The 26,640-nt window shown below is 45.6% G+C and overlaps 1 protein-coding gene across 1 annotated transcript in view; it reads right to left on the bottom strand.

Moving 5' to 3' along the window:
* PIK3R6 (phosphoinositide-3-kinase regulatory subunit 6) overlaps positions 1 to 25,070 on the bottom strand; it is a 51,101-nt gene extending 26,031 nt beyond the window's left edge. Inside the window, exons 1-2 of the mRNA XM_045524829.2 lie at positions 24,939 to 25,070; positions 7,379 to 7,481 (exon numbers count right to left, since the gene is read on the bottom strand). Coding sequence (XP_045380785.2) covers positions 7,379 to 7,391 — 13 coding nt within the window. The 5' untranslated portion in view covers positions 7,392 to 7,481; positions 24,939 to 25,070. The remainder of the gene's footprint in view (positions 1 to 7,378; positions 7,482 to 24,938) is intronic.
* Positions 25,071 to 26,640: the final 1,570 nt, after the last annotated feature.

Here is a 26,640-nt window from a genome sequence, read left to right as displayed (position 1 = left end):
AATACCAGGAGGTAACATGGACTCTCTCCCTGACCAAACCTTACTCAGGATCCTCCAAGCCCTCTTCTCTCGCAGGCCTCAGCATAGCCCCCCTGTCCTGTCTTTAGCAACAATCCTGTCAGTCGATAGAGAACCCCCAACCCTGATATCTGATCAAGTTCTCTGCTTCCAACTTTTGATGTTTAAGGCCTCGACCTGCCTCCAGCAAGAATCCTGTTAGGTCAGTTTAGCAAGAATCCTCCCCCGTCCCCCCAGGTCCCCTCTTAGTAATTTTCCATCCACTGACCCCTTCCCTCTGTTGGCTGTAAATCCTCAGCTGTCTTTGCCTGATTCAGATTCGAGCCCAATCTCTCCTCTATTGCAATAATCTTTTTTTTTTTCCCTTTTAATTGAAGTATAGTTGATTTACAATGTTGTGTTACTTTCTGGCGTACAGCACTGCGATTCAGATATATATATATGCCTTCTCATGTTCTTTTTTGTTATAGGCTATTACAAGACATTGGATATAGTTCCCTGTGCTATACAGTATACACTTGTTGTTTATCTATTTTATACATAGTAGTTATTAGTATCTGCAAATCCCAAACTCCCAATTTATCCCTTGTCACCCCCTTTCCACTTAGTAATCCTGTTTCTTTTCTGTGTCTGTGAGTCTGCTTCTGTTTTGTAAATAAGTTCATTTGTATCATTTTTAAAGATTCTACATATAAGTGATATCATATGGTATTTTTCTTTCTCTTTCTGGCTTACTTCACTAAGTATGACAATCTCCATGTCCATCCATGTTGCTGTAAATGGCATTATTTCATTCTTTCTTATGGCTGAGTAGTATTCCATTGTATAAATACACCACACTTCTTTATCCAGACATCTGTCCATTGCAACTTGCATAAAGTCTTCCTTAGGGTTTTAACAAGCATCAAAATAACTGTTTTCTTTCACAGCAGTGCGTTGACATGGCAGAACCATGGAGGTGGTACACGAATGAGTAACTGACATCTGGAAAGTGTGGTAGTGGTGAAAATGCACCTCACGGACCTCCTGCTACATGGAGTTTAATGGACCAAGGAGCTTTGTGCTGCTTCGCTGTGAAGTCCGTCACCTTGTGCCAAGGCTGCACTTCCCAGCCGATGTGGACAGCAGCAGGGATTCTAAAGCAGGGTCACCCCCCGGGACCTTTGCAAGTGGTTGACTCTGGCTTGGAGATTCCCCAGCTACCCATCAGTCTAACACATTTCCACCCCACCTTTCCTCCCTTTCTCCTCCTTTCAGATTCAGATTTACATCACAGGCTGGCAGCTCGCTCTCCCAGCCCTCACTGGCTCCCTCTCCGCTTTCTGGACCACAGGTGTTTCCCCCGATGAAGCTTGCATGTTTAATCTTGTCTTGGTATTTGCTTCTCAGAGGATCCAGACCAACACAGGAAGTATGGGAGACACTCCCTGTACCATAAATTCCCCTTTATAAATAGCTCCAACCAAGAGCCTGTCTTTACGGACAAGTGTGCTGTCCCTGGTAGTCAGACGGTGCAAACCACATGCCCCAGAGGTTCCCCTTTTGCCTTAGCTGTCAGGAAGCTCACGGCCAAATTGGGACCCAGCCTCCAAAGTCAGCTCATCTTAAGAGACAGAGACCTCTCTTCTTTGCCCCTTTTGGGGTGCCCCTGCTTTTTGTTCCGTATACCTTAACGTATACCTTAATGGCTTTGGAGTCCTTTGAAGTCGGTAGGAGAGATGACAAATTTAAAAAAACAGCAGGTCGCAGTCCAGGAGACAGAACTTGTTTACGCCAAGGCACTCTGTGCTCTGGTGCCCAGGGACTGGCCCTTCCACGGCTCTGGTGCGGGCTCTTGCCAGTCTGCTGGGGCCACCCAGCCTCTCTGGACCCCTCACTCTCCCTCACCCTGGACCACATCAAGGTCTGATCCTGAGTCTCCTCCAGGCTGAGAGCAGGCGTCGAGTGGGCAGGTGTTACAGCCCATGGTTGCCCACCGGCCACTCTGCTGCACAGAGCAGCATCTCCCCATACTAGCAAGGAAATCATTGAGCTTGGCAAGAAGCCGTCCTTCCATCTACCCAGCTCCACCTTGCACAAAAATAAAAGAGCTCATGCTTTCTTCTTTCCTTCTTTCTTCCTTCTCCCCTCCCTTCTTCTCCCCACCTTCCCACCACGGACTACACAAAAGACTTAAAACTGTGATTACTGTGATGTCCTCCCTGCCCCTTCATCAGAAGGGCAGCCAGTCTCTTATCTTCCAAGCCCTCATTTCCCTTGTTTTGCAAAGGGAGTTAAGTTTTTCATGTTTCAGAGAAAAATAGAGAAGTTAAAAAAAAAACTCTGCCAGTAGCCCCGGAAGACAACCCCGAATAAACTTTGTTTTCGAAAGTCTGGGCAGCTGGAACAAGCTCTCAGGCTTCGGTCCACATCTGGCTTGCAGACCTGTTTTGTTTGGGCTTGTAGAGGGTCTTGGAAAGAAAAAATGAACTAGCTGCCAACATTTACAAAGCAGGAGATTTTGCATAAAAGTTTGGATTTCTGGCATCTCTTAAAAGTCTATCGATGCTGGACATGTCTTGTGTCACATGCATGTTACATGTGACAATGACAGGGGGTGGGGAGCAGCTTTAGAGTGACCACACTCTTTGTTTCCCTCATTTACGTCCTCCCCGGCCCCTCGAGGTTGAGACCCCTGGCTGTCTGATGGAGACAGTCAAGCTGGATTGTCTCAAAGGGATGAGGATAAAGGCTGCTGCTTTTAGTGAAAGAGGAGGGTGGCAATTCAAGGGTGGAAGGTTGGATTTCCCAAGACGTGAGGGCACAAGTGTTATGGGGACTTTGGGAATGAGGAAGACCAGGGCTGGCTGGGATACAGCTTCCCAGTGGTGGCAAAGATTTCAGATGAGGACAGCTAAGCACTAAACTCTGTTTGCTTGGGTGCCACTGCTGTGGTCTCCTGGGCCACCTTCGCCAGAGCACAAGAACATCCCCAAAGGAGCCCCCGACTCCCTACGGACCATGCAAGCCTGGCCAAGCTGTCCTGGGGGCTGCAGCCACAGTGGACTGAAGACCACAGACTTTCCCCATCATCCAGACTTTGTAACCCCTGGGTTTCTCACAGGATCCCCAGGAGTGAGGAGGCACCCTAAGTGAATGACATGGGAATTTGTACTGTTCTTGGACAAGGAGAGCTTGAAGCTGGATTGGATTTGATTAAGCAAAAGAAAGAATATTGCTTGCACCTCAAGTATCCCAGGGTTGTTTACAGATGCCCTGCATGTCTGACATCATTCTTGACTCAGAACAGCCAATAAACAAGTGACATTCATTTTCCTCCCCTCCAACCAGGAATGTGGGGTTTAACTATCAGGTGTCCGGATTACTATTACTACCTAACATTTCATGGTGCCACGAGAGGGAAGAAGCTTCAGTCCCTGGAAGACTGTTTCTAACCCTGGCTGGCTGGTGACATGAGTCAGGAACAGGCATTTGCTGTGTTGACACTGACATGGCGTCATCTGTTACAGCAGCTACTCTCGTCTGACTCAGGGACACACAGAGTGTTCGCTGGTGTGTTACCTCACTGGATTCTGAGCAGAGCCCTGTGAGTTTGCCAGAACAAATACTGATCTCCCTGCTTTGTGGGTTCCCGATCGAAAGCCCTCACCCTTGCCCCGTGTCGCTGCTCCAACCACAGAAGGTCAGACTCAAAGGAACCTTGGAGGCTGGCTCTCTTCCCATTCCACAGATGGGGAAAGGAGGCTCAGAGGGGAGAGAGGATTTACTCAAGGCTGCAAAGCTGTTGTTGGTCAAAAGCTCTTCCTCTAAAGCTTACATGTGACCATTCACCTCCTTACTGGGGAAGGAGAAGAGGGCACCCCCAGGGGAGACTATGAGCACGTGTCTATCTGTGTGCCTGATGCTTGAACGCAGAAATAAACACCCCTGGTAAAGTGGCTGGAAAAAAGGTTCCCAGTTCTCCAACCAGGGTAGGCGTTATTATAGCTAAAGAGACAACAGGGAGGAAGGGAGGGAGAAGAAAGGCTATGTTCAGGGTCTTCTCCTCAATTTCAGGCCATTCAAAGCTGTCCTAAGACTTGGCAATGCCAGCTGTCCACTGCCCTGTGAGCCCAGACAGTCAAATCTCTCCCCAGACCCCTCTTAGAATGCTTGCCTTTCCTCTGGTTCCCAGCCGCGTCTGCACATTAGAATCACTTGGAGAGCTTTAAAAAGTACCAGTGCACAGCCCACCCCAAACCAAATAAATCAGATATCTGAGGGTGGGGCCTAACAGGGTTTTTACAGCTCCCCAGGAGACCCTAATGTACAGCTAGAGGATTACCGTCTTCAGTGACAAGTTTGGAGATCTGAATAACTGACCTGTTGGTCAGGAAAGGAGTGAGGTGATGCTCAAAGTTCACAGAAGACAATCACCCCTGTATTAAGGATGAAGGTCACAATGTCAGGATGGCCCCCACCCCAGCAATGCTCCTGGCTATCACAGTTGCGGGAGCAGATTTTAAAGAATATAATTGGAGAATATTTATCATTATTGCTACTATTTTTGTTGTTGTTTGTGAGCCTGTTTTGCAAAAGATATAACCTTTGTTCAGAAACGTAACCCTTGTAGACACCAGTGCTATAACTCTCTTTGGGTCCAGTCATGACAAGAATAAAATCTCCTAAGATTTTTCTCAAGCAGACCAGTCTTTGTCATCTTGAAGTTGTCCCATACCCACCTGTGATGGTTAATTTTATGTGTCAACTTGACTGGGCAACAGTGCCCCCAGATATTTGGTCAGACATTATTCTGGGTGTGTCTGTGATGGTGTTTCAGATGCATTTAACATCGAAATTGATGGATTGAGTCAAGCAGATTGCCCTTCCTAATGTTGGTGGGCCTCATCTAATCAATTGGGACCTGAATAGAACAAAAGGCTGACCCTCCCCCAAGTGAGAGGGAATTTCTCCTGCTTGACTGCCTTCCAGCTGGAACACTGGTTTTCCCTGCCTTTGGACTTGAACTGAAACATCAGCTCTTCCCAAGTCTCGAGCCCTCTGGCTGCTGGAATGGAACTCCACCATTGGCGGTCTGGGGTCTCCAGCTTGCTGACTGGAGATCTCGGTACTTGTCGGCTTCCATAATCACCTGAGCCAATTCTTTATCACAAATGTCACTCTGTACATGCGTATGCACCCTACTTGTTCTGATCCTCTGGGGAACCATGACTAACATGCCCAGAGAGGACCAGGCACCTGTATGGTGAAAGCTGCTGGAATAATCAAACTTAACATTTCCTCAGTCTTCTCCAGCTGAGGAATGGAGAGTGGGATGGGTAGACATGTCCACCCAGATGAGAAGGTTCCAGGGAACCTCAGGTCACTTGGGACACACAAAATTACTACCAAAGAGATTGAATTAATAATTCTTGAGGGATGTTTCCCTCAAACGAGGATGTTGTGGTGAACTGTTCCTTTCCACTCTCTGGATATGAGCCATCAGAACTGGCACCCCTTCCCTGGAATGGAAATGGAAACACACCAACGAACTCCTTCTGATCCGCTCCCTTTTAAAAATCACAATAAAATCACCAACCTGGGGTCCCACGACCTCATGCCTTAACACAGTTAAGAAGAACATGGTTTGCTTTTGTGTGTTCGAGTCCCGACTTGGAACATCCGAGGCAGCTTAGTCCTGTATAGGTGAATGTCATTAGGACCTGTTGTGTTTACTTGTTTCCATTTTGGATGACCTCTTCCTGACCTTGACCCCTGAGCTGAGGGCTATTTTCCAGGAGCCCGTGGGACCCCACACACCGACCATATGGACCTCACTGTTGCCCTTCCAGTGAGGAGCGAGGACTTGTCTGAGAATTCCTTGGTGCGCAGACTGCCCTGTCTCAGCATCTCAGCTGCTCGTTGACATCATGGGCTCAGCGCCCAGATGCGCCACCGGCTGGAGCAACGTGGCACATGCTCCTTGGAGAGGCACAGGACCACGCTAGCCAAGAGATCCTCTCTCCCTCGGGATCAAACTTGTGCAGATGGTGGCCAGGAGGGGAGAATTCCTGGGGTGCTCTCGGAGGTCACTGTCCCCCTCTTCCTGTCCTGGTGGCAGATCCGCCTGTTCCCTGCCCCTTCTGGTGCCTGGTGCTTCAGCTGTTCCTACAATGCTTGGCTACTTTTTATTTTTGAAAATGAAATGAGCCATAGGGTTTCTATTGCTTGTATCTAAAGAACCTCCATTGGTACACCTCTCTTCCTAAAACACAGGACAGCGTGTCTCTACTGCTATACTTGAATTGAGTGCAAAGTAAGTTGATTTTGAAATATTTAGGAGATTTTCACAGTGCTGTCCCTCCTTCCAGCCCAAACCCCAGCTGGTTAAGGACACCAGGAATATTGGAACACCAAAATTCAGTGGGCTCGCCTGGCTCGGGGCGTCTTCTGAGTGGGCGAGGCTCTCTGAGGGTGAGCAGGGTGTGGAAAGGATGCATGTCCTAGGACTAATTACAGCCTTGTAGCTGGGTCTGCCTTGGGGCGTCCCCTACCCTTCCCCAGGACAGGGATCTTTGGCATTAGAGGCTATGCCTGCTAGCCTGACGGGTGGCCTCTGACTTGCTGGGTGAACACTGGTTAACCCACATCTTGGGGGAAAGGTTATCGCCCCCTGTGGTCCCAGGCTGGTGTAGGGGGAAGAATCTGGGATTTGGGTTCCAATCCTGGCTCTGCCACTTATTAGCTGTGTAGCTTTGAGCAAATGACCTAACCTCTCTGAGCCTGTTTCCCTTCCAATAAAATGAAGACAGTCATATGGATACCCCTATTTCACAGAATCCTTCTGTTATTTGCATGATATTTCATTGTAGTGAAATCATTCAAGGCAGGGAGGCCAGAGCTAGACTGCTGGGTTCAAATTCTGATTTGACCATATAATATCTATGGGACCTTGGGGACAGTCCCTGTCTCACTTTCCCCTTCTGCAAAATGAGAGTGATCGTAGTAGCTACCTATGGGGTCTTTATGAAGACGAAGTGAGTTAATATTTGTCAAGTGCTTTTCCCACTACTTGAGATATCCTAAGTGCCAGGGAGGTTTTTTTTTGTTAAATAAATGCAAGCGCTTGGTAAGAAATCTTGGCTACTATGATCATTATTCCCAGTGTCCAGCTCAGTGACCTGCGAGCATCTGGGGCTCACAAGTGTGTGGATGTCCCCCTCTCAAGGTGTTTTTGCATTCAGGCAGCTGAGTTGGCATGTCACAGGCTGGCTGCGTGGAGGCAGTCCTGCCAGCCCTGGGGCCATTTTCACCCCCAAGAGCGGTCCTCCCCACTCTGTGGCCAGGGGCTTCAGACCCCTCCCCCCACGACCATACTGACCTGGGTTGTCCATGGGAGCCTGGGGAGGGGTGTGAGGAGGATGTGGTTGTCTCAGGCAGCAGAATGGAAAGTAAAGTGGTTGTTTTTCTGCAAAGAGGTGGTTCTGCAAAAATAAGAGGCAGTTAGTGTAAGTGGTGGGAAAGTGTAGAAAGGGCATTTGTGGAATGGAGAGGCTCCCGGGGGACCGAGGCTTCTGACACACTGGAGGGAAGTCTAGATTTATTCAAGAAGGACGTGTAGGGTGCTTGCCATGTGCCAGACACTCTTCTAAACACTTAAACGACTGACTCTTTAATATTAATATTAACCTTGTGAAGTAGGTACTGTTTTCTCCCCATTCTGCAGATGTGGACATTGAAGCACAGAGAGGTTAAGTAACTATTTAAGGTCACATAGTACGGAAAGAAATGAGCACTTGAACTCAGACCATCTGGTTCTGGAGCTCATGCCCTCAGTCGTGACCCCACAGGAGGGACTCCCAAAGTCTGCTTCCCAGAGGGACACATCCCACAACGGGGAAGCAGAGGGACGTTGAATGAATCCAAGAGCTTGTTGGTTGAAGAAACACAGACACAGACACAGACACACACACACACACACACACACACACGGGAAAGCTAATTGAGAGAGAGAACAAAGAGACAATATTAGGAATGATAAACATATGACATTTGTCTGTATGAAGTTTGAACCATCTATATCATACACAGTGTTCTAGGAACATACAAATGACTCAGAAGGCTCTAGAAAAGTTCAAAAAACTGCTTCTATCAGTAACCAGCGAGGAAACAGAAAGCTGTCTAAAAAGTGTTATTTTGGCTCTTAAAAAAGTGGTGTTGGCTCAGAGGACTTCTTTGATAAGTTCTCTCAAACCTGCAGAATAAAGAAAATTTGTATGTCACTTAAACTGTCCCAAAGCATAGAGAAAGAAGAAAAGATTCTCTAAAAGAGCCAGTTTATCCCTGACACAAAAATCTAATGAGGATAGTTTCAAAAAAATAGACGAAGCACTTCACAGCCTCTGGGATAGCTATTTTAAAAGGAAAAACAACAGAAAATAACGAGTGCTGGCAAGGGTGGGAGGAAATGAGGACCCGAGCACATTGTTGGCTGGAACGTAAACTGGAAGAGCTGCAGTGGGAAAAAAAAAGGAATGGTGAGTCCTCAGAAAGTCAAACACAGAATTACCATATGGCTTACCAGCAATTCCACTTCTAGGTAAATACTTGAAAGAACTGAAAACAGGGACTCTAAGAGATACTTGCACACCAGTGCCCTCAGCAGCATTATTCAAAATAGCCAAAAGATGGAGACACTCCAAGAGTCCACAACAGTGGATAAACCAAAAGTGGTCTATACATATAATGGAAAATAATGCAGCCTTAAAGAGGAATGAAATTCTGATACATGCTCCAATGTAGATGAACCTTGAAAACATCATGCTAAGTGAAAAAAGTCAAACACAAAAGGGCAACTATTAAATGATTCCATTTACATGAGGCATGTAAAACAGGTAAATTGACAAAGACAGAAAATATAATAGAGGTTACTAGGGGCTGGAGGGAGGGAGGAATGGGGAGTTTCTGTTTAATGGGTACAGACTTTCTGTTTGGGATGATGAAAAAATTCTGGAAATGGACAGTAGTGATAACTACACAACATTGTGAATGTACTTAGTGCCACTGAATTGTACACTTTAAAGTGCTTAAAATTGTTAACTTCTGTGGTAGGTATATTTTACCACAATAAAAAAATAGATCAACGTCATCTATAAATAAAGATATGTAATTTTAAATATATGTATATATATGCATGCAAATAAGTAAATATATGTATATAAACATATGTATGTATATGCATGACTGGGATATTGTGCTATACACCAGAAATTGACACATTATAACTGATTATACTTCAATTTAAAAAATACATTTATAAAATAATAAATATCAAGTAATTGAATTCAATGTATTAAAATTATAATGCACTCTGAATAATTTCAGCCCATTGATAATCATAGAAATGAATATTAAAATATATTTAATATTTTATACCATTGACAAAGATTAGAAAAGATAATAACATCAATTGTGGGTGAGGATATGAGAAAATTTGCTGTGTCATATTTAGCTGGCAAGAATGGAAACTGGTATGGCTTTTCTAGAGGGCAGTCAGGCAATGGGTATCAAAATTCAAAATGTGCATACCTTTTGCCCAACCAATTCCACTTTTAGGAATTTATCCTAAGGGAATAATTGGACAAGTGAATAAGGAATGTGTACAACAGTGTTAATTAAAACATTGCTTATAATGGAGAAAAAACCAGAAGACACCTAAAGGTCCAACTACAGAGTATCAATTAAGTGAATTAAAGTAAGCTATTCAGTGGAATACTATGCAGTCATAAAAATGATGATGTATATTTATATTTACTGAATTGAAAAGAGCTTCAGATGTATTTATTTTAAACAGTAGGTAACAAGGGGGAAGATGTAGCTTAAGTGGTAGAGTGCATGCTTAGCATGCATGAGGTCCTGGGTTCAATCCCAGGTACCTCCTCTAAAAATAAATAAACCTAATTACCTCCCCTCCCCCACCAAAATAAAATAATAAAATAATAGAATAATAAATAAAATAAAAGAGAGATATTTATTTTAAAAAACAGTAGGTAGCAGAACAGTTAACATATCTCTAACAGATTAATTTTTTAAAGTATATTTCTAAATTTGCATACATGCATTTAAAAAAGTCAGGAATAACAAAACATCAAAATGTGACCTTGAGGCTCTGGTTCTGGTAAAGATGGAGTAAGTACACACCACTGTAACTCTCCCACTGAATGCAAGTAAAAACTCTGGGTAGTATGCATGGAACAGTTATCTGAGGATTCTGAAAAGTAAATGGTAGCAGGCAGAATGGGGAATAAAACCAGTATTTGACGTAAGAACAACCCGGCAGTGAGTCTTCTGCTTTCTCCCCTTCTGTATACCCTAGCCTGGACACAAGGGCAGCCTGAAACTCAGAAGTGTACGCTGAGGGAAGACAGGAAGGGTTAGAAGAAAAGTCTTCTCTTTCTGGTCTGAGGAGCAGAAAAGGGTCCCTTAAGGGTTGGAGAGATGGGGGAATTCCCTTTTTCTTTTCTGTTTTCTCCTACTAGAGCCTCCGGGTAATCCTGGGACAGCAGTAGCAACAACAGTAGTGGCAGTGGTGGCCATGCAGGTGCCCAAAATTCCGAGGAAGGGAATCCTTCTCTCAGACTAGAGAAACTGTGAACCCAAGGGCATGGGAAGAATCCCTATTTTTGCCTCCTTTATCAGAGGACCAAAACTCAGAAATAACAAAGAAAAAATAAAGAGCAAAATTATAGACCTAAATTAAAACATATCAATAATTCATTAAATATAAATGATCTAAATACACCAATTAAAAGACAGAGATTGTTAGCATAGATTAAAAAACAAAATCTAAAACAACTATATGCTGTTTACAATAAATTCAGTTCAAATATAATGCCATATATGGTAAAAACAAAAGAACAGAAAAAATATAGTATGCAAACACTAACCAAATGGAAGCTGAAGTGGTTATATTAATATTAGACAAAATAGATTTTAGAGCAAGGAAAATTACCAGGAATGCAGAGAGACATTATGTAATGATAAAAGGATCAATTCATGAAGAAGATATGACAATTCTAAACATGTAGCACCTAACAACAGGGCTTCAAAATACATGAAGGAAAAACTAATAAAACTAAAGGATAAGTAGATAAATCCACAACTGTAGTTAGAGATTTTAACAGTCCTCTCTTAGTAACTGATAGAACAAGCAGATGGAAAATCAACAAGGCTATAGAAAAACTGAATATCATCAACTGAATTTAACTGGCATTTACAGAACACTACACGTAACAATAGAATATAAATTCTTCTCAAGTGTACGTAAAACATTCACCAAGATAGACCATACCCTGGGTCATAAAACAAACCTTAACAAATTTAAATTATAGAAGTTGTACAAAGTAGGTTTTTTCATCATCATGAAATTAAACTTGAAATCAGTAACATAAAGATAACTAGAAAATCCCCAAATACATATATCTTAAACAACACATTTCTAAATAATCCATGGGCCCAGAAAATAAAAGAGGAAGGAACATCTTCCAACTCAGCACTAACCTGATACCAAAACCAGACAAAGACAGTATAAGAACAGAAACCAATATCCCTTGTGAACATATTGAAAAAATTCTCAACAAAACATAAGCAGACTGAACAGAATAGAGAGCCTAGAAATAAACTCACACAACTATGGTCAATCAGTCTTCGACAAAGGAGGCAAGAATGTACAATGGATAAAAAAGACAGACTCTTCAGCAAGTGGTGTTAGGAAAGCTGGACAGCCGCACGTTAATCAATGAAGTTAGAACACTCCCTCACATCATATCCAAAAAGAAACTCAAAGCAGCTTAGAGACTTAACTATAAGACATGACACCATAAAACTCCTAGAAGAGAACATAGGCCAAACATTCTCTGACATAAATCACGGCAATATTTTCTTAGATCAGTTTCCCAAGGCAACAGAAATAAAAGCAAAAATAAACAAATGGGGCCTAATCAAACTGATAAGCTTTTGCACAACAAAGGAAACCATAAACAAAACAGAAAGCCTGCAGACTGGGAGAAAATATTTGCAATTGATGTGACCAACAAGGACTTAATTTCCAAACAGTTCATACAACTCAATATCAAAAAGAAAACATCTGACATAAATCTCAGCAACGTTCTCCTAGGACAGTCCACCCAGGCAATAGAAATAAAAGCAAAAATACACAAATGGGACCTAGTTAAACTCATAAGCTTTCTCACAGCAAAGGAAACCATAAGCAAAACAAAAAGACAACCTAGGGAATGGGAGAAAATATTTGCAAAAGATGAGGCTGACAAGGGCTTAATTTCCAGAATATATATAAACAGCTCATACAACTTAATAAGAAAAAAACAAACCCCCCAACCCCAAAATGGGCAGAAGACCTCAATAGACATTTCTCCAAAGATATACAGAAGGCCAACAGGCACATGAAAGGATGTTCAACATTGCTAATTATTAGAGAAATGCAAATAAAAATTACATTGATACCAGTCAGAATGGCCGTCAACAAAAAGTTTACAAATAACAAATGCTGGAGAGGGTGTGGACAAAAGGGAACCCTCCTACATTGTTGGTGGGAATGTAAATTGGTGCAGCCACTTTGGAGAACAGTATAGCGGTTCCTTAAAAAACTAAAAATAGAGTTATCATATGATCCAGCAATCCCATTCCTGGGAATATATCTGGAAAAGATGAAACTAATTAAAAAAGATACATGCATCCCAATATTCATAGTGGCACTATTTATAATAGTTAAGACTTGGAAGCAACCTAAGTGTCCATAGAGAGATAAATGGATAAAGAAGTTGTAATGTATATATACAATGGAATACTACTCAGCCATAAAAAGGAATGAAGTAATGCCATTTCCAGAAACATGGATGGGCCTAGAGATTATCATACTTACTGAAGTAAGTCAGAAAGAGAAAGACAAATAATATATTGTACCATTTATATGTGGAAGCTAAAAATAATACAAATGAACTTATTTACAAAACAGAAACAGACTCACAGACATAGGAAACAAATTTATGATTACTGAAGGGGTAGTGGAGGGTGGGATAAATTAGGAGTTTGGGATTATTAGATACACACTGCTATATATAAAATAGGTAAACAAGAAGGACTTACTGTAGAGCACAGGGAGTTATATTCAATATCTTGTAATAACTTATAGTGGAGAAGAATCTGAAAATATATGTATATATAATCAAATCACTTTGCTGTACACCTGAAACTAACACAATATTGTAAGTCAACTATACTTCAATAATAAAAGGAATATTAGCAGACCAAGTCCAGCAATATATAAAAAGAATAATGTATAACAACCTAATGGGGTTTAACATCCCAGAGATGAAAGACTGGTTCAATATTTGAAAGTCAATCAATGTAATCTACCATATTAATGACTAAAAAAGAAAAACTGTATGATCCCATCAATTGATGCAGTAAAAGCATTTGATGAATTTTAATATTCATTCATGATAAAAATGTCCAGCAAATTAGGAATATAAGAGACCTTCATTAATCTGATAAAGGGCATCTATAAAAAACTCCATGGCTAATATACGTAATAGTGAAAGACTAAATGTTTCCTCTCAAAGATTATGAAAAGGCAAGAACATTCACTCTCACCACTCCCATTCAACAATTTAACATAGTATTGGAAGCCAGTGTAATAGGGGGAAAAACATAAAGTAAAAGAGATACACAGATTGGAAAGAAAGAAATAAAACTATCTGCAAATAATAGAACCCTGTTTGCAGGTGACAAGTCTACACTAAAAAAAATCCCAAAAAATTTACCAAAAAATCTGCTAGAACTAGTAAGTGAACTTGGCAGGATCACAGAAAATAGTGCCAATATACAACATCAGTCATATTTATATAGGCTGAAAATGAACAACCGGAAACCAAAATTAAAAACACAATGCATTTAAAATAGCTCCAAAAGGAAACAAAAACACTTAGGTAGAAATCTACCAAAACATGTGTAGGATCTGTATGATGAAAACTACAAAATGCTGAAAAAAGAAATCAAAGACTGAAATAAATGGAAACACACAGTATGTTCATGATTTGGAGGACCCAATGTAGTTAAGGTGTCAATTCCCCCTAAATTGATTAATGGATTTAATGTAATTTCTTTTTTTTAATCAATAGAAAAAATTTTAATTAGGTTTATTCAGATATAATTTGCACATCAGAAAATCCATTCACTTAAAGTGTATAATTCAATAGTTTTTAGAAGGATTTAATGTAATTTCAACGAAAACACCAGCAGTATTTTTTTGTAGATACAGACAAGTAGATTTCTAAAATGTATAAGGAAGTGGAATAAATAGCCCAACAATTTTGGAAAAAAAAAAAACATTTGAGGGGTCACATTCCTATTTTAAGAATTATTATCAAGTTATATTAGTAAAAGATTAGACATGGGGGGAGGGAGGGTATAGCTCAGTGGTAGAGCGATAAAAACCTAGTTACCTCCCCCTGCAACCCCTGCAAAAAAAAGATTAGACGCAGACCAATGGAGCAAAATAGAGTGTCTAGAAATAGACCCATACAGACACAGCTAATTAATTTTTGACTAAGCTGTAAAGCCAAGTCAATGGAGAAAGGCTAGTCTTTTCAACAAATGATGCTGGAACAACTAATTATCAATATACAAAAAAAAAAAACTTGACTTAAACTCACATCTTAAACCAAAATGAACTAAAAATGTATCACAGGATGTAAAATGTAAAACAATAACCTTTTAGATGAAAACATAGGAAAATGTCTGTGACCTTGCATTATGGAAAGTGTTCTTAGATATAACACCAAAAGTATGATCTATAAAAGAAAAAATTGATAAACTGACTTCACCAAAATTAAAACCTTTTGCTTTGTGAAAGATACCTTTAAGAAAATGAAAAGACAAACTAGAGCCTTAGGGAAAATACTCAAATCACACATCTGACAAAGAACTTGTATCCTGGATACATAAAGAACTCTCAAAACTCAGCAGTAAGAAAATAATACCTTCAAATGGACAAGATATTTAAACAAATAGTTCATCAAAAAAGATGTGGATGGCAAATAAGCACAACAAAAATGCATATTAGCCTTAGGGGAATGAAAACGTATATTTACACAAAAACCTGTCCACCGATACGTATAGCATCTCTACTCATAACTGCCCCAAACTGGAAACATTGTCTTTTGGAGGGGGGAGGGGTAATTAGGGTTTTTTTTTAAGCTTTTTCTTTTCTTCTTTTTTTTTCAAACTGGAGGTACTGGGGCTTGAACCCAGGACCTCTTGCATGCTAAGCACACACTCTACCACTGAGTTCTACCCTCTCTACCCAGAACTGGCAACAATCCAATGCTTTCAACAGGTGAATGGAAAAGCAAACTGTAATATATTCATATGGCAGAATACTCGGCAATAAAAAGAGATGAACTATTGATTCACTCAGTGACATGCGTGAGCCTCAAAGACACGATGCTGAGCGAAAGAAGCCAGACTCAGAAGATTACACGCTGTACGCTTCCAGTTTTACAACATTCTAGAAGAGGAAAATAGGGTCAGAAAAATAGGTCAGTGTTTGTAAAGGCTTGCGATGGGGAGGGGGTTGACTACAGAGGGGCAAGAGGGAACTTCTTGGGGTGATGGCACTGCTCTGTATCCTGATTGTGGTAAAATCTATACATGCGTTAAAACTCATAGAACTGTATAGCAAAAAACTCACTTTTACTGTATACAAAATTTTAAAATAAAAAATAAAAGCATTTAAAAAAAGAGAGAAACCTACATCATCATTTGTAACCAGCATTACATGCTTGTGTGCTTAAATTTTTTTTGTATTTTTTTTTTTTTACCAAATTCTATAATTTACTAATAAGAAAAGGAATGCTTGTTCAATGGGGCTCTCAGAGCTTTGTAAAACCAGATCATTTACACACAAGACGCAACTGCCTCTTGGAAAACACCTGAGGAACTGATGTGGAAAAGTGACATTTCGATGTATACCCTTTTTACCATTTTAATTTTTTTAAACTTGTGTGTGTTTTATATGTTCGAGAAGCAAATAAGCCTCTATATCTAATTACCAATTTATGGGAAATACAGAACATGCTGCCGCATCCACCAGGAGGCCAAATCCAGGCTCTGAGAAACTCTGCAGGACACTGTTTTCTTTAACAAATCGCAGGGAAGATGGGGCGATGGTGGGGAAGGGAGATGGGAAACTATATGACCGGAGGTGGTGGCGGCTATTGACTAACCGGACTTAACAGACATTATCAACCAAGTGGACGTGTGAAAATCTTGTTTCAATCTCAATTCAAACCATTACCAAAAACTACGGCATTCGAGACAACTGGGAATTTCAACACAGAAATTAGGGCGGAGGGAGGTAACAGTATTGCAGTTCTGTTCGGGAAAAAAAAAAGCTGTTATCTTTTTTTAAATTAAACTTTCCACACTGAGATAATCAAAGATTCATACGCAGTTGTAAGAAATAATACGGAGGGAGCCCACGTGTGCCTTACCCAGCTCCCCACCGTGGTAACATCTTGCCAAACTGCAGGGCAAATACCACAACCAGGATATTGACATCGGTAACTTTTTAATCAGATTTCCCCAGTTTGACTTGTACATATTTGTGTATTGTGAGTCCTTTATCTTTTAATGATACACACTAAACTACAAAAAAATAAAAAGTGGTATCACTTACCCATAGGCATTGGGGTTACAGGTCATTTCCATTTTCATACATTTCTACATCTGATTTCTCAGTATCAAGTATGTTTGACTTTATTTTTATTATGGGACAGATGGCTCACCCAAGAGAGAGCCGACATATATGTAAGCTGCAAAGCATAATAAAATAGACCCCTGTGACCTCACCACTCAAAGACACAGCCATTGCATTGCACTGTGTGTGTACCTTATATTTGAGGGTGGGGATGATAAAACAGTAATGATAAAACTGTTAAAATAATTGCTCCTCTCTCCCTTCCTGGGTCCCCGGGACTGCTGTGCTGTGAGGCTGACCGTGCTGAGCCGCTGGGGGAACTGACTGGGGTCTGAAGAATCAGGTTAAATCCCAGGCCCCGCCCCTCCGCCTGTGCGGCCCGTCGCGGGCCTCTCCGAGCTGCAGGCTCCTCCCGTTTGTGAGATGGACATGCAAGAAGCACCACGCAGAAAGAGTAGACACTGAAATCAGAATGAACTATGAAAATCCAAACATGAGAATTTGACAGTGAGAGGAAGACCCTGGGGCCTTCAGCAGTGGGGACAGGGCCGATCCAGGTCCTGACCCCAAATCCAATGGTGGAGGGAGGCCCAGAGGAGCTTCCGAAGTGGGACCCAGGAAATCATGTTCCCAAGCCCTCTCCATTACCTAGGCCAACCCCACAGCCCCACTGGGCCCAAGCCACCATCATCTCTTGTTCAGATTACGGCGGTGCCCCCAGTGGGTCTCCCAGCTTCCCCTCTTTCCCCGTACAATCCAGCCCCCAATTAAAGCCCTCCAATGACTTCTCTTAGACCTTACAATAAACTCCACACCCCTCATCTGGCCTAAACCTTGCCTGGTCTGGCCCCAGCGTCATCTCATCCTGCTCTCCCTCTGGCTTGCCAGGTTTCACCACACAGCTCTTTGTGTTTCTCCAGTTTGCCAAGCTCAGCCCTGCCTCAGGGCCTTTGCATGCCTCTGCCTGGAACACTTTTCTCCCAAGCTTTCCTCACAGCTAGCTCCTTCTCAACATTCGGTCTCATCTTAAACGTTACCTCCTCAGAGAGGCCTTTCCAGCCCAGTCTTTCTACAATGGCCCTCCCTGTCATGCTCTACCACACTCTTTTATTTTATTCACAGCATTCATCACAGAAATTTTTATTCACAGATATTTTCCCGTGTAATGATTCATTTTCTGGGCTCCTCATTAGAATGTGGGCTCCACAAACACTGGGTTCCAGAGTGTCTTATTCACTGCAGCATGCCCAGGGTTTGGGGCAGTATTGGCACCCAGTAGACGGTGCATAAATATTTTGGGGAAATATTTGAAGTCATATGTCCAATGAATGATGAATCGGGGCTACAGCTCAGATCTCAACCGGGGGTGTGCGGTCACAGCCACCTACCTTGCTCTCCACACCCCTTTGTCCCCTGCTCCAGACTTCACAGAGCACCCTTTGCCCTAGGAAAATAAAATGAACACACAAGCCAGCTTCTGTCCAGGTGGAATCAGCTAATAATAAACATCGAGCAGCCTCAAGGGAAAAGAAATCACAAAGATACAGATTAAAAGAGGAATGTATGGGTCAGGACTTACTGTGTAAAGCTGGGGGTGGTCTGGGCTGATTTTTAATTGAGAGTAAAATTCTAAGGAGCTAAACAATCACTGTCAGAAAGCCTCCTTATTTATTCTTCTATTCATTCATTCGCTCACTCATTCACTCATCAAACATTTTTTTCAGTGCTCATATATATATATATATATATATCCGTACAGGTACTAGGGATGCTCTGTGCCACCCTATTGTCCCTCTGCAGGGACCTCTGTAATCTAGTTCCTGTCCTCTGGGGCTGCTGACCACACCAGTGCAGGGGACAGCCCTCAGGGGTCAGGCTTGCACCAAACAGGAAGCAGAAGCAAGCAGAACCCAGGTCACTCGCAAAGCACACCAGTATCTCATTTGCTCAGGATGACATGAATTTCTCAGGAAATAAAGCTTGCCCGTTTAAGCACCCAAACGTGCCTCTGAGGGTTTCTCGATGAATCTCATGGAAGCCGACCACACATACCCTGCCGTAACACGGTGAAGACTCCACGGGTGGTGGGTAGGTGAAGGGAGCCTCCATCCTACCCTGAATGACACCTGTGTTCTCAGGTACAACCCCTGTTTCAGCAGTGGGGGTGGCACCTTGCACACAGTGGGTGGATGGAGCTGCCGTCCAGCCCACCGCCTCACTGGCCTCTTGGTAATTTGCCCAGCCAGCGAGGGCAAGGTTTGCTAATTCATCCGAAGAGGCGCTTCCTGGAGTTTGTTCAGAGGCGATGCTTCTTTCTAAGTTGATCAAAGTCTCCTCTGCGTTGGTGGCTGCCCTGATGCTGTCTCTGATTTTGCACCCACCTGTCAATCTGCAGAAGGCCGGGAAGCCACGGCATTGCTTGTATGTAAAATATGGAGGCAAAGCCTGAGAAACTGAGCTAAGAAAAGAGCATGAACTCCCACTCACGGATGTGGAACATCTATTTGGGTTGCTCCGAGGCCCTCTGTCTCTCTTCCAGCTCCTGGCAGTGCTTTGAGTGACTGATTACTGAGTAAATCCAACAGTACCTACGGAACACCGGCCACATGGCAGAAATCGTGCCAGGCCTGAGTGTTTAGAGATAAATAAAGGAGACACAGTCCTTGCCCTCAGGAGCTGGGGGTCTACCGGCCTGTGACTTTTTACTGACTGCAGTGTGGCCTGACTCGCCACATTCTCGGCCCACAATTGGCACACTGGCCCTGATGCCCACAACAAGCTTGACAACACACTGATTTCTCAGATTCGTGAAGTGCATGGTAATTAGCAGTTAGCCATTAATAAATAATTAAATGGCCTTCACCGATCAGGCACACTTTCATTGTTTTTACAAAAACTTGCGTGTCCTCCAAGCCTCCCACAGCCTAAACAATAAGATCTTTGCCTGAGTTGCTTTTTAGGAACTCGAAGTCAGCTGTATCCAGTTTGGGCCCGAGCCCTTTAAGACTGGCTGAGACCACGGACTCTCCCTCCGGGGGTGCGCGAGTGTCCACCTGGTGCCCATTTGACATCAGAGGCCCAAAACCTCCACCCTCAGGACATGCCAATGGTGCCGTTTTCCAAACACGTGTCGCGTGAAGAAGCCTGTAGCTTAGTTGCACCTGTGCAGAATGAGGATTACCTCACCTTTTTCTTTCCACTCACCTTTCCCCACGGTCCTCATGCCCCATCTTTATCTCATAAATACCCCGAGGCCCTCGCCTTCAGGGACACAGAGCTGAGATTTTGTCCTCCTGTCTCCTCCCTTAGCTGCCCTGTGAATAAATCCTTTCTTTGCTGCAAGCCTTGGCTTGCTGGGCGTCGGGCAAACGAACCTGGTTCAGTAACATTCACACGGGGCGCCCAGAGACATACTCCGCCTGGTATGCTGCTAGACTCCACCGCGCACATTAAACACTGTGCCCAGGGCAAACGTCTGGAAGGTGCACAGGCCACACAGTGAGAAGCAAGGTTCCTACTTTCCCAGAAGAAGCCACGGTTATAGAAAGTTGGAATCCACAGCCCACATTTAAAAGTCAGATTTCACATGAAAATCAAGATTCTCAGCTTTTACTTAAAACGAGTAGCTAGAATATCTGGAAATGCCAGATCCACAGTTCCCCACGGAAACAGTCAGTGGGCCTTGGACTGCAGCTGCCCCCCGGAAGGGCCATGCACCCCACTTCTGCTGGGTCCACCACTGTCAGCTAGTCTGTGGCATCCTTCACGCTCCCTGCTGGGCTCTTGGAGGCAGACAAGCTGGCAACCCACGAGAGATACAGATCTTCCTCATCTTACAATGGCGTCCCACCCCGACAAACCCATCATACGTTGAAAATATCCTAAGTCAGAAACGCACTGACGACACCTGCCCTATGGAACATCACAGCTTAGCCTCGCCCACCTTGAACGTGCTCAGAACACTTCCATGAGCCTACAGGTGGGCAAAATCATCTCACACAAAGCCTATTTGATGTAAAGTGTTGACGATCTCACATAATGGATTGAATACTGTCCTGAAAGTGAGAAACAGAACAGTTGGGTGCAGAACAGCTGTAAGTGTATTAGTCGTTGACCCTCATGACTGCGTGGCTGAACGAGTGCTGCTCTGCCCAGCGCTGAGAGAGGACAGTACACTGTATCTTGAGCCCGGGAAAAGATCCAAATTCAAAATTTGAAATACGTTTCTACTGAATGCACATTGCTTTTCCACTATTGTAAAGTCAGAAAATTTTAAGTCGAACTATCGTAAGTCAGGGACTGTCCACTGTGGCTCAAGTCTCAGTTCTCAGAGAGGAGAGTTAATTACAGGCCCTGGGGTTGCCCCGTGGGGCCATGTGAGTCATTGGACAAACATTTAAGGTCCACCTCTCTGCTTCTGCACAGCACCTGACGCTCTGTGTTGTGACTGTCAGGTGCTCGTGTGAAGACAATATGGGGTCCCTGTCCCCAAGCCACTCTCAAATGAGGGAGCAGAAATAAGTCTGTTTGGCATGGTTGCTACAGCAAATGGCACAGGAAACAGAGATGTGGATGCTCAGAATACTGGTAGAGACAGCAGTACCATGGGAAGGAGGACCCAGACACAGTGGGAAGGACATTGTGTTCTGCCACACAGCGCCACACGTCACATGGCGGGCACCTCTGCCACCTGTGCGGGGGATCTGTCTCAGTTCCATCGTGGATGACTGACGGTGGCTTCTGTGCCACTGATTAAGCAAATGGCACATCAGAGCTCAGCTCACAAGCCCCTGCCCTCTCCCAGTTCCCCTGGTCACAGCAAGAATATGACATCACAGAACAGAAACACACCAGCTTCTGCCACCAGTCGGGAAGATTCCCAGCCGCGGGTACAGGCAACACAGAAATCGGCCAAGGGGCAAATCCCCACAACCTGGGAGGAGCTCCCCGGTCACCGCACTGACGCCCCCTCCCCTGACTCCCTGGGCCGTTCACGCCTTGTCTGATTTGTTCAATAGTTACCGAGCCTTATCTGCCCTACAGACTCGAGGTAAGAGAACCAGGTCTTCAGCTGAAGACCAAATAAAGGGATGGAATCATTCATTCACACAATGAATATTTACTGAGCCCCTTCTGGTGTTAGACACTGTTCCAGGTCCTGGGGCTGTGGCAATAACTTAAGGTAGGTTCCCCTCTCATGAGTATGTAGTGAGGGTGGAGGGAAAACCAAAGACGCCATAATTAAGTTGGGCATTAGATGCTGACCAGTGCTGCGGGACTAAGGCTCAGAAGGGTAATGGGAGGTTCCAGAACTGGGGGTGGGGTGTGGTTTTAAAAGGTCTCCCTAAGGAGGTGATATCCAAGTAGAAGCCATCAGGAGGAAGGGAGCAAGGAAGGCGTTATCTGCAGGAAACACGTTCCAAACGAAGGGAACAGCCAGCCAAGCGCTGAGGAGGATGGAGCCCGGCATTTTCCCAGGACGGTGCGGCAGGGGGCGGTGGGCGAGGGGGCAGGGGGAAGGTGCTGGCAGACAATCCTCCATGGGTTTGTGCCTGCCGCGGGGTGGATTTACTTGCCAACCACAATAATAGAGGCAATGTCTCCCTTCAGAAGTGGCAGGTTGCTGGCAGCCCACCGTGAAGACTGGGGGTTTCCTGTGCACAGGGGTCCTCAGCTGTGACACACAGCATCCTCTTGGGGCCACCTCCGCGCTGCTCCCAGGGGACCTGGGGGCAGGACGCTCCTGCTGCTCGTTGTGTGAGTAATAAAGACTTTGGTCTCTGACTCTACAGAGTCCAGTGTTTTCTGCCAGTGTCCCTAAAACTGGGGCCGACTAACTGGTTAGTTATGAATAGGGCAGAATCTCAGACCCTTCACAGCTCTTGACAGACAGACAGGACCAGAGACAAAGAATGAATGGATGAACGAATGAACTGGGACTCAGGACATTCCTTCATTAACACAGAGCGTTAGCACCAAACAGTCCTCGGGGCGGGTGCAAACACCCGGCTGGTCGCTGCCTTGGGGTAAGACAGGCCTGAGGACGGGCGCAGAACCGCAGAGGTGGCTCTCCGGCCCGCGGCAGGAAGCAGCAGACGGGACCCCGCTCACAGACACTGCTGCCCGTGCTGTCTGAGCGCAGGGAAGGCTTCCCGGCTGGAGGAATGGCTGCAGAAAGCTGGGTTTAGAGGGCCTGGGGAGGCCTGGCTCTGGGTCAGTGTTTCTCCATGAAGATCCCAGCTTTGGATGAACCCCTGCCCTCCCCCCCCAGCCCCCTGCCCCCACTGCTGGCTCCTAGGCCGGACTGTTCAGGCAGAAGAAGCCACCACTCAGACCCCCCACGGCCACCCCTTGGACTAAAGCCTGGGAAGAAAGACGTGCAGTTTCTCAGGCCTGCACCTCCACCCCCCGCCCCCGTCCTCTGCCCGCTGCCCTGGCGCAGAGAGAAGGGCCCCTGCCACGGCGACCCACACCCTTCTCCTCCCACCAGTGCTGCCTCTGCCCACAGTGTCGGGGACACATGCCATTTCCAGGACTCTGATTTTTTCTCTCCGTGGAGACAGACTTGCCAGACCACACAGCCAGCGCTTCAGCTGAGAGCACGTGATTAGTGGGCTCACAGGGAGGGGACGAGGGGGTGGAAACACAGAGCTCAGGGTCCCCAGGGGTCCCCCTCAACCCTTGTCCCCTGAGGCCTACTGGGGTTTCCAGATTCCCAAGGGCCTGGGGAGGTGAGGGCCCTGCTCCCAGCTGTCCCCTGAGGACCAGGCAGGCCCGCTTCCTCTGCTGTGTCTGCTGCTGGCCGGGCAGGAAACACCTGGATGGGAGACAGCCAGTCTAGGGGGGAGGAGAGCATTGTTCCCCGGGGTAGGGGGCCTGGGAAGACTCTGACAGGGCCTAGATACAGACCAGGAAGCCCAGGGACCAGGTGGCCACCAGGTCACCAGGAGGTGACAGAGGAGACTGGCAGGCCCGGTGGGAGGCCATGGGGCAGAGTGGAGGGGCAGGTAGCATTTGGTGCTGGACCGCCTGGGTTCCAAGGCTCTCTGTTGCTATGGCAGCATGTCACTTAAATCCTTTGTGCCTCAGTTTCCCTATCTTTCAAGAAGACCTAATAACAGCACCTACCTCGGAGGATGACAGTGAGGACTCAGTGAGATGATATTCAAAAGACAGAACTAAAGAAACGCGACAAGCTCACGCTGGTGAGCCCTCCGTAAACCCCACGCGTTAGCTGCAAACTGAATCTCCAGCTGCTCTTTCCCGACGTCCACACCCACTTTCCTCGTCTGGATTTGCAGACTTGGTCCCCCTCGCTGGGATGCCTGTTGCCCCCTCTCCGCACACAAGCCCTCCCTCTCTCTCAAGGCCCAGGCGCCACTTTCCGCAGAGCCCGCCCTGATCCAGCACCTGGGGTGCTCTCCCCGCTCGCACACACGCCTCGCCATGCCTGCGGCCCCGGCACCTGTTACTTTCTGTGTTAGTCACGTGTAGCCGTGTCTCAGCCCCTCACTGGCCAGGCAGCTTCTTGAGGATGGAGACACAGCTTTGGTCGGACTCTGGCGCCGCCTGCACACGGAGAAGATGCTCGATTCATGTGTGTGGAGAGAGTCGGCAAGACTGTCACCAAATTTCCCCTGGAGGGGGATGGACAGATGATGTCCCAGGAGGGGCACAGACGGGGACCCAGAAGATTCACTCTGAGCCCAACGCCTTGCATACCCGCTCTGCAATCTTTGGCGAGTTACTTCATCTCTCTAAGCCTCAGTCTCCTGATATGTAAAATGGGCATTAAAACACACATGCCGCCTTCCTCCGATTGCCTGTGAAGATCCCGTGGGATAATGAATATATTCTGTAGCAACAGGTATGAATAATTCGTCCTGTTATTATTGGCATTTACAGGATCCCGAGAAGAAAGGAGAGGTCTTTGCACAGGGTCCTGTGTCCTTTCTTCTTGTGAAAATGGGTTGAATAATCTAAACTTGCAGAGTGGTCCTAGTAGCCACCACATCTGGGCGACCCTTCTCAGAAAGGATGGGTGTGTGTTCATAAGAACCAGGGGTGTCTCAGCCCCTCGCGGGCTCGCCTTCCAGCATCCTTCCTCCCAGAAGCTGCCTCTCCCAGCTCCCTCCCTGCAGACCCCACCCCAGCAGGTACCTACCTTGGCTCAGCTGCAGCTCAGCTCCCCACGTCCTTCTAGCAATCGGCTCCCTGCACTCCTGCCCAGGGAGGCGCCAGCCCCAGATAATCCGGTGTCTTGGAGGAGCCCTGACGGGTGTATGCAGCCTGCAGCTCTGCAGAGAAAAGCCCAGTGTTGCACAGGCCTGGCTCTGTCCCCTCCCCTTCCTTCCCCTTCCCCATGACCCTCAAAGCTCCTCCCAGAACACATCCTGCTGTGAGGTTGATTTCTAGAGAAGCATCTGTGGTCAGCCACGCTCACTGGAGGTTCTTTATTCTGATCGGGTGGGAGGTGGCACCTCCACTGCGACCCCCTCTGGTGTTGATGCTGCAGGAAGCCCTGACCTCCTTCCCAACCACCCTTGACCCCGACACTGACATTGGGATGGCCCACAGGCTCCCCCAACGCAACATGTACAAACCCAGCTCCTCATACCCTCAAACCCACTTCTCTGCTCCTCATTTCAGAATCAGAAACCCGGGTGTCACCCTTTACACCTCCCTCTCCCTCACCTGTTACACCTAAATGGCAACAAGTCCTGTTACTGTTTCATGGATCGTCCCTCTTTTTTTCTATCCCCAGGGCTGTCAGGAGCCACCGCTGTCTTTCTTCTAAATTACTGCAACTGTCCAACGTCTCCCTGCCTCGGCCGCACAGCCAAAGGTCTCTTTCTGATAGTGAAACACAATCTGATCACATTACACTCTTCTTACAACCTTCAATAGCTCCCTATTACCTTCAAGACAAGGGCCAATCTCCTTAGCATGACTTGCAAGGCCCTTCTCCATCTGGTTCTTCCTTAATCCCCAAACTCAGGCTTTATCCCCTCACTTGGATGCCTCCCAGAAGTCTTGAAGACTGCACTTCCTTAATGATCCAGGCTGTCGCTCAGCTCCAGGCCTTCACATGTGTGGTGGGATCGCTTCCCAACCTTCCTCCCTGCTCACCCTAGTCAGTCCCAAAGAGGGAAAAACAGGTCAAGGAGGCCAGAGGAAAAGTGGAGCGCCGTGAAAGCGGTGGGGGGGGGGTGTTGGGGGCAGCATCAAGGACATGACGGTCAACGGTGTCCAAGACGGCAGAGAGAACACAGACGGAGAACGCAAAAAAGCATCTGCTGACCTTGAGGACTAGGGGAGGCTGGTGCCGGGGAGCGGATCACCTCCAAGGTGCCACAGTTGCTAGTTTGTCACATTCTTCCTTTTTCTCACATTTTGAAGCCAAGCAATACTTGGGGGAACCACTAACACATTTCTAGACCTTTGAAGAACTCACAGACTCCATGCCGTCATCTGACTTGGCCTAATGGGTAAACGACCCTGGAGAGAGGGGGATTGCTGACAGCACAAAAGCCTGGATTCAGCTGCACCTGAAGCCCTGATGCTAGATCTACTCTTAACTGTTGAACCATGTGATCCAGTAAACGCGCCCTCTTCCCTTTTTGATTAAGACTGTTTGCATTGGGTTTCCGACACTTGGGCTTCTCCTTTGCAACGAAAGGAGAAGTCAGTGACCTTTCTCTGAAAGGGCTGAGTGGGTCTGCTGCATCCTTCACTTTGAAGAAGAGGCCATTTGAAGAAAGAAAAAAGTCCAGAAATTTAAATCATTTGCTCTGTGGTTCAGCTTTTCTCCCATATCTGCTTCTTTTCTGTCCCACTCCTGTGACTGGACTCGCATTTTCTCCTGC

This window comes from Camelus bactrianus, chromosome 16 (assembly GCF_048773025.1).
Source record: "Camelus bactrianus isolate YW-2024 breed Bactrian camel chromosome 16, ASM4877302v1, whole genome shotgun sequence".
NCBI classification, from domain to species: domain Eukaryota; kingdom Metazoa; phylum Chordata; class Mammalia; order Artiodactyla; family Camelidae; genus Camelus; species Camelus bactrianus.
Note: the sequence above shows the minus strand (reverse complement) of the source record. Positions and strands in the feature narration are given on the sequence as shown.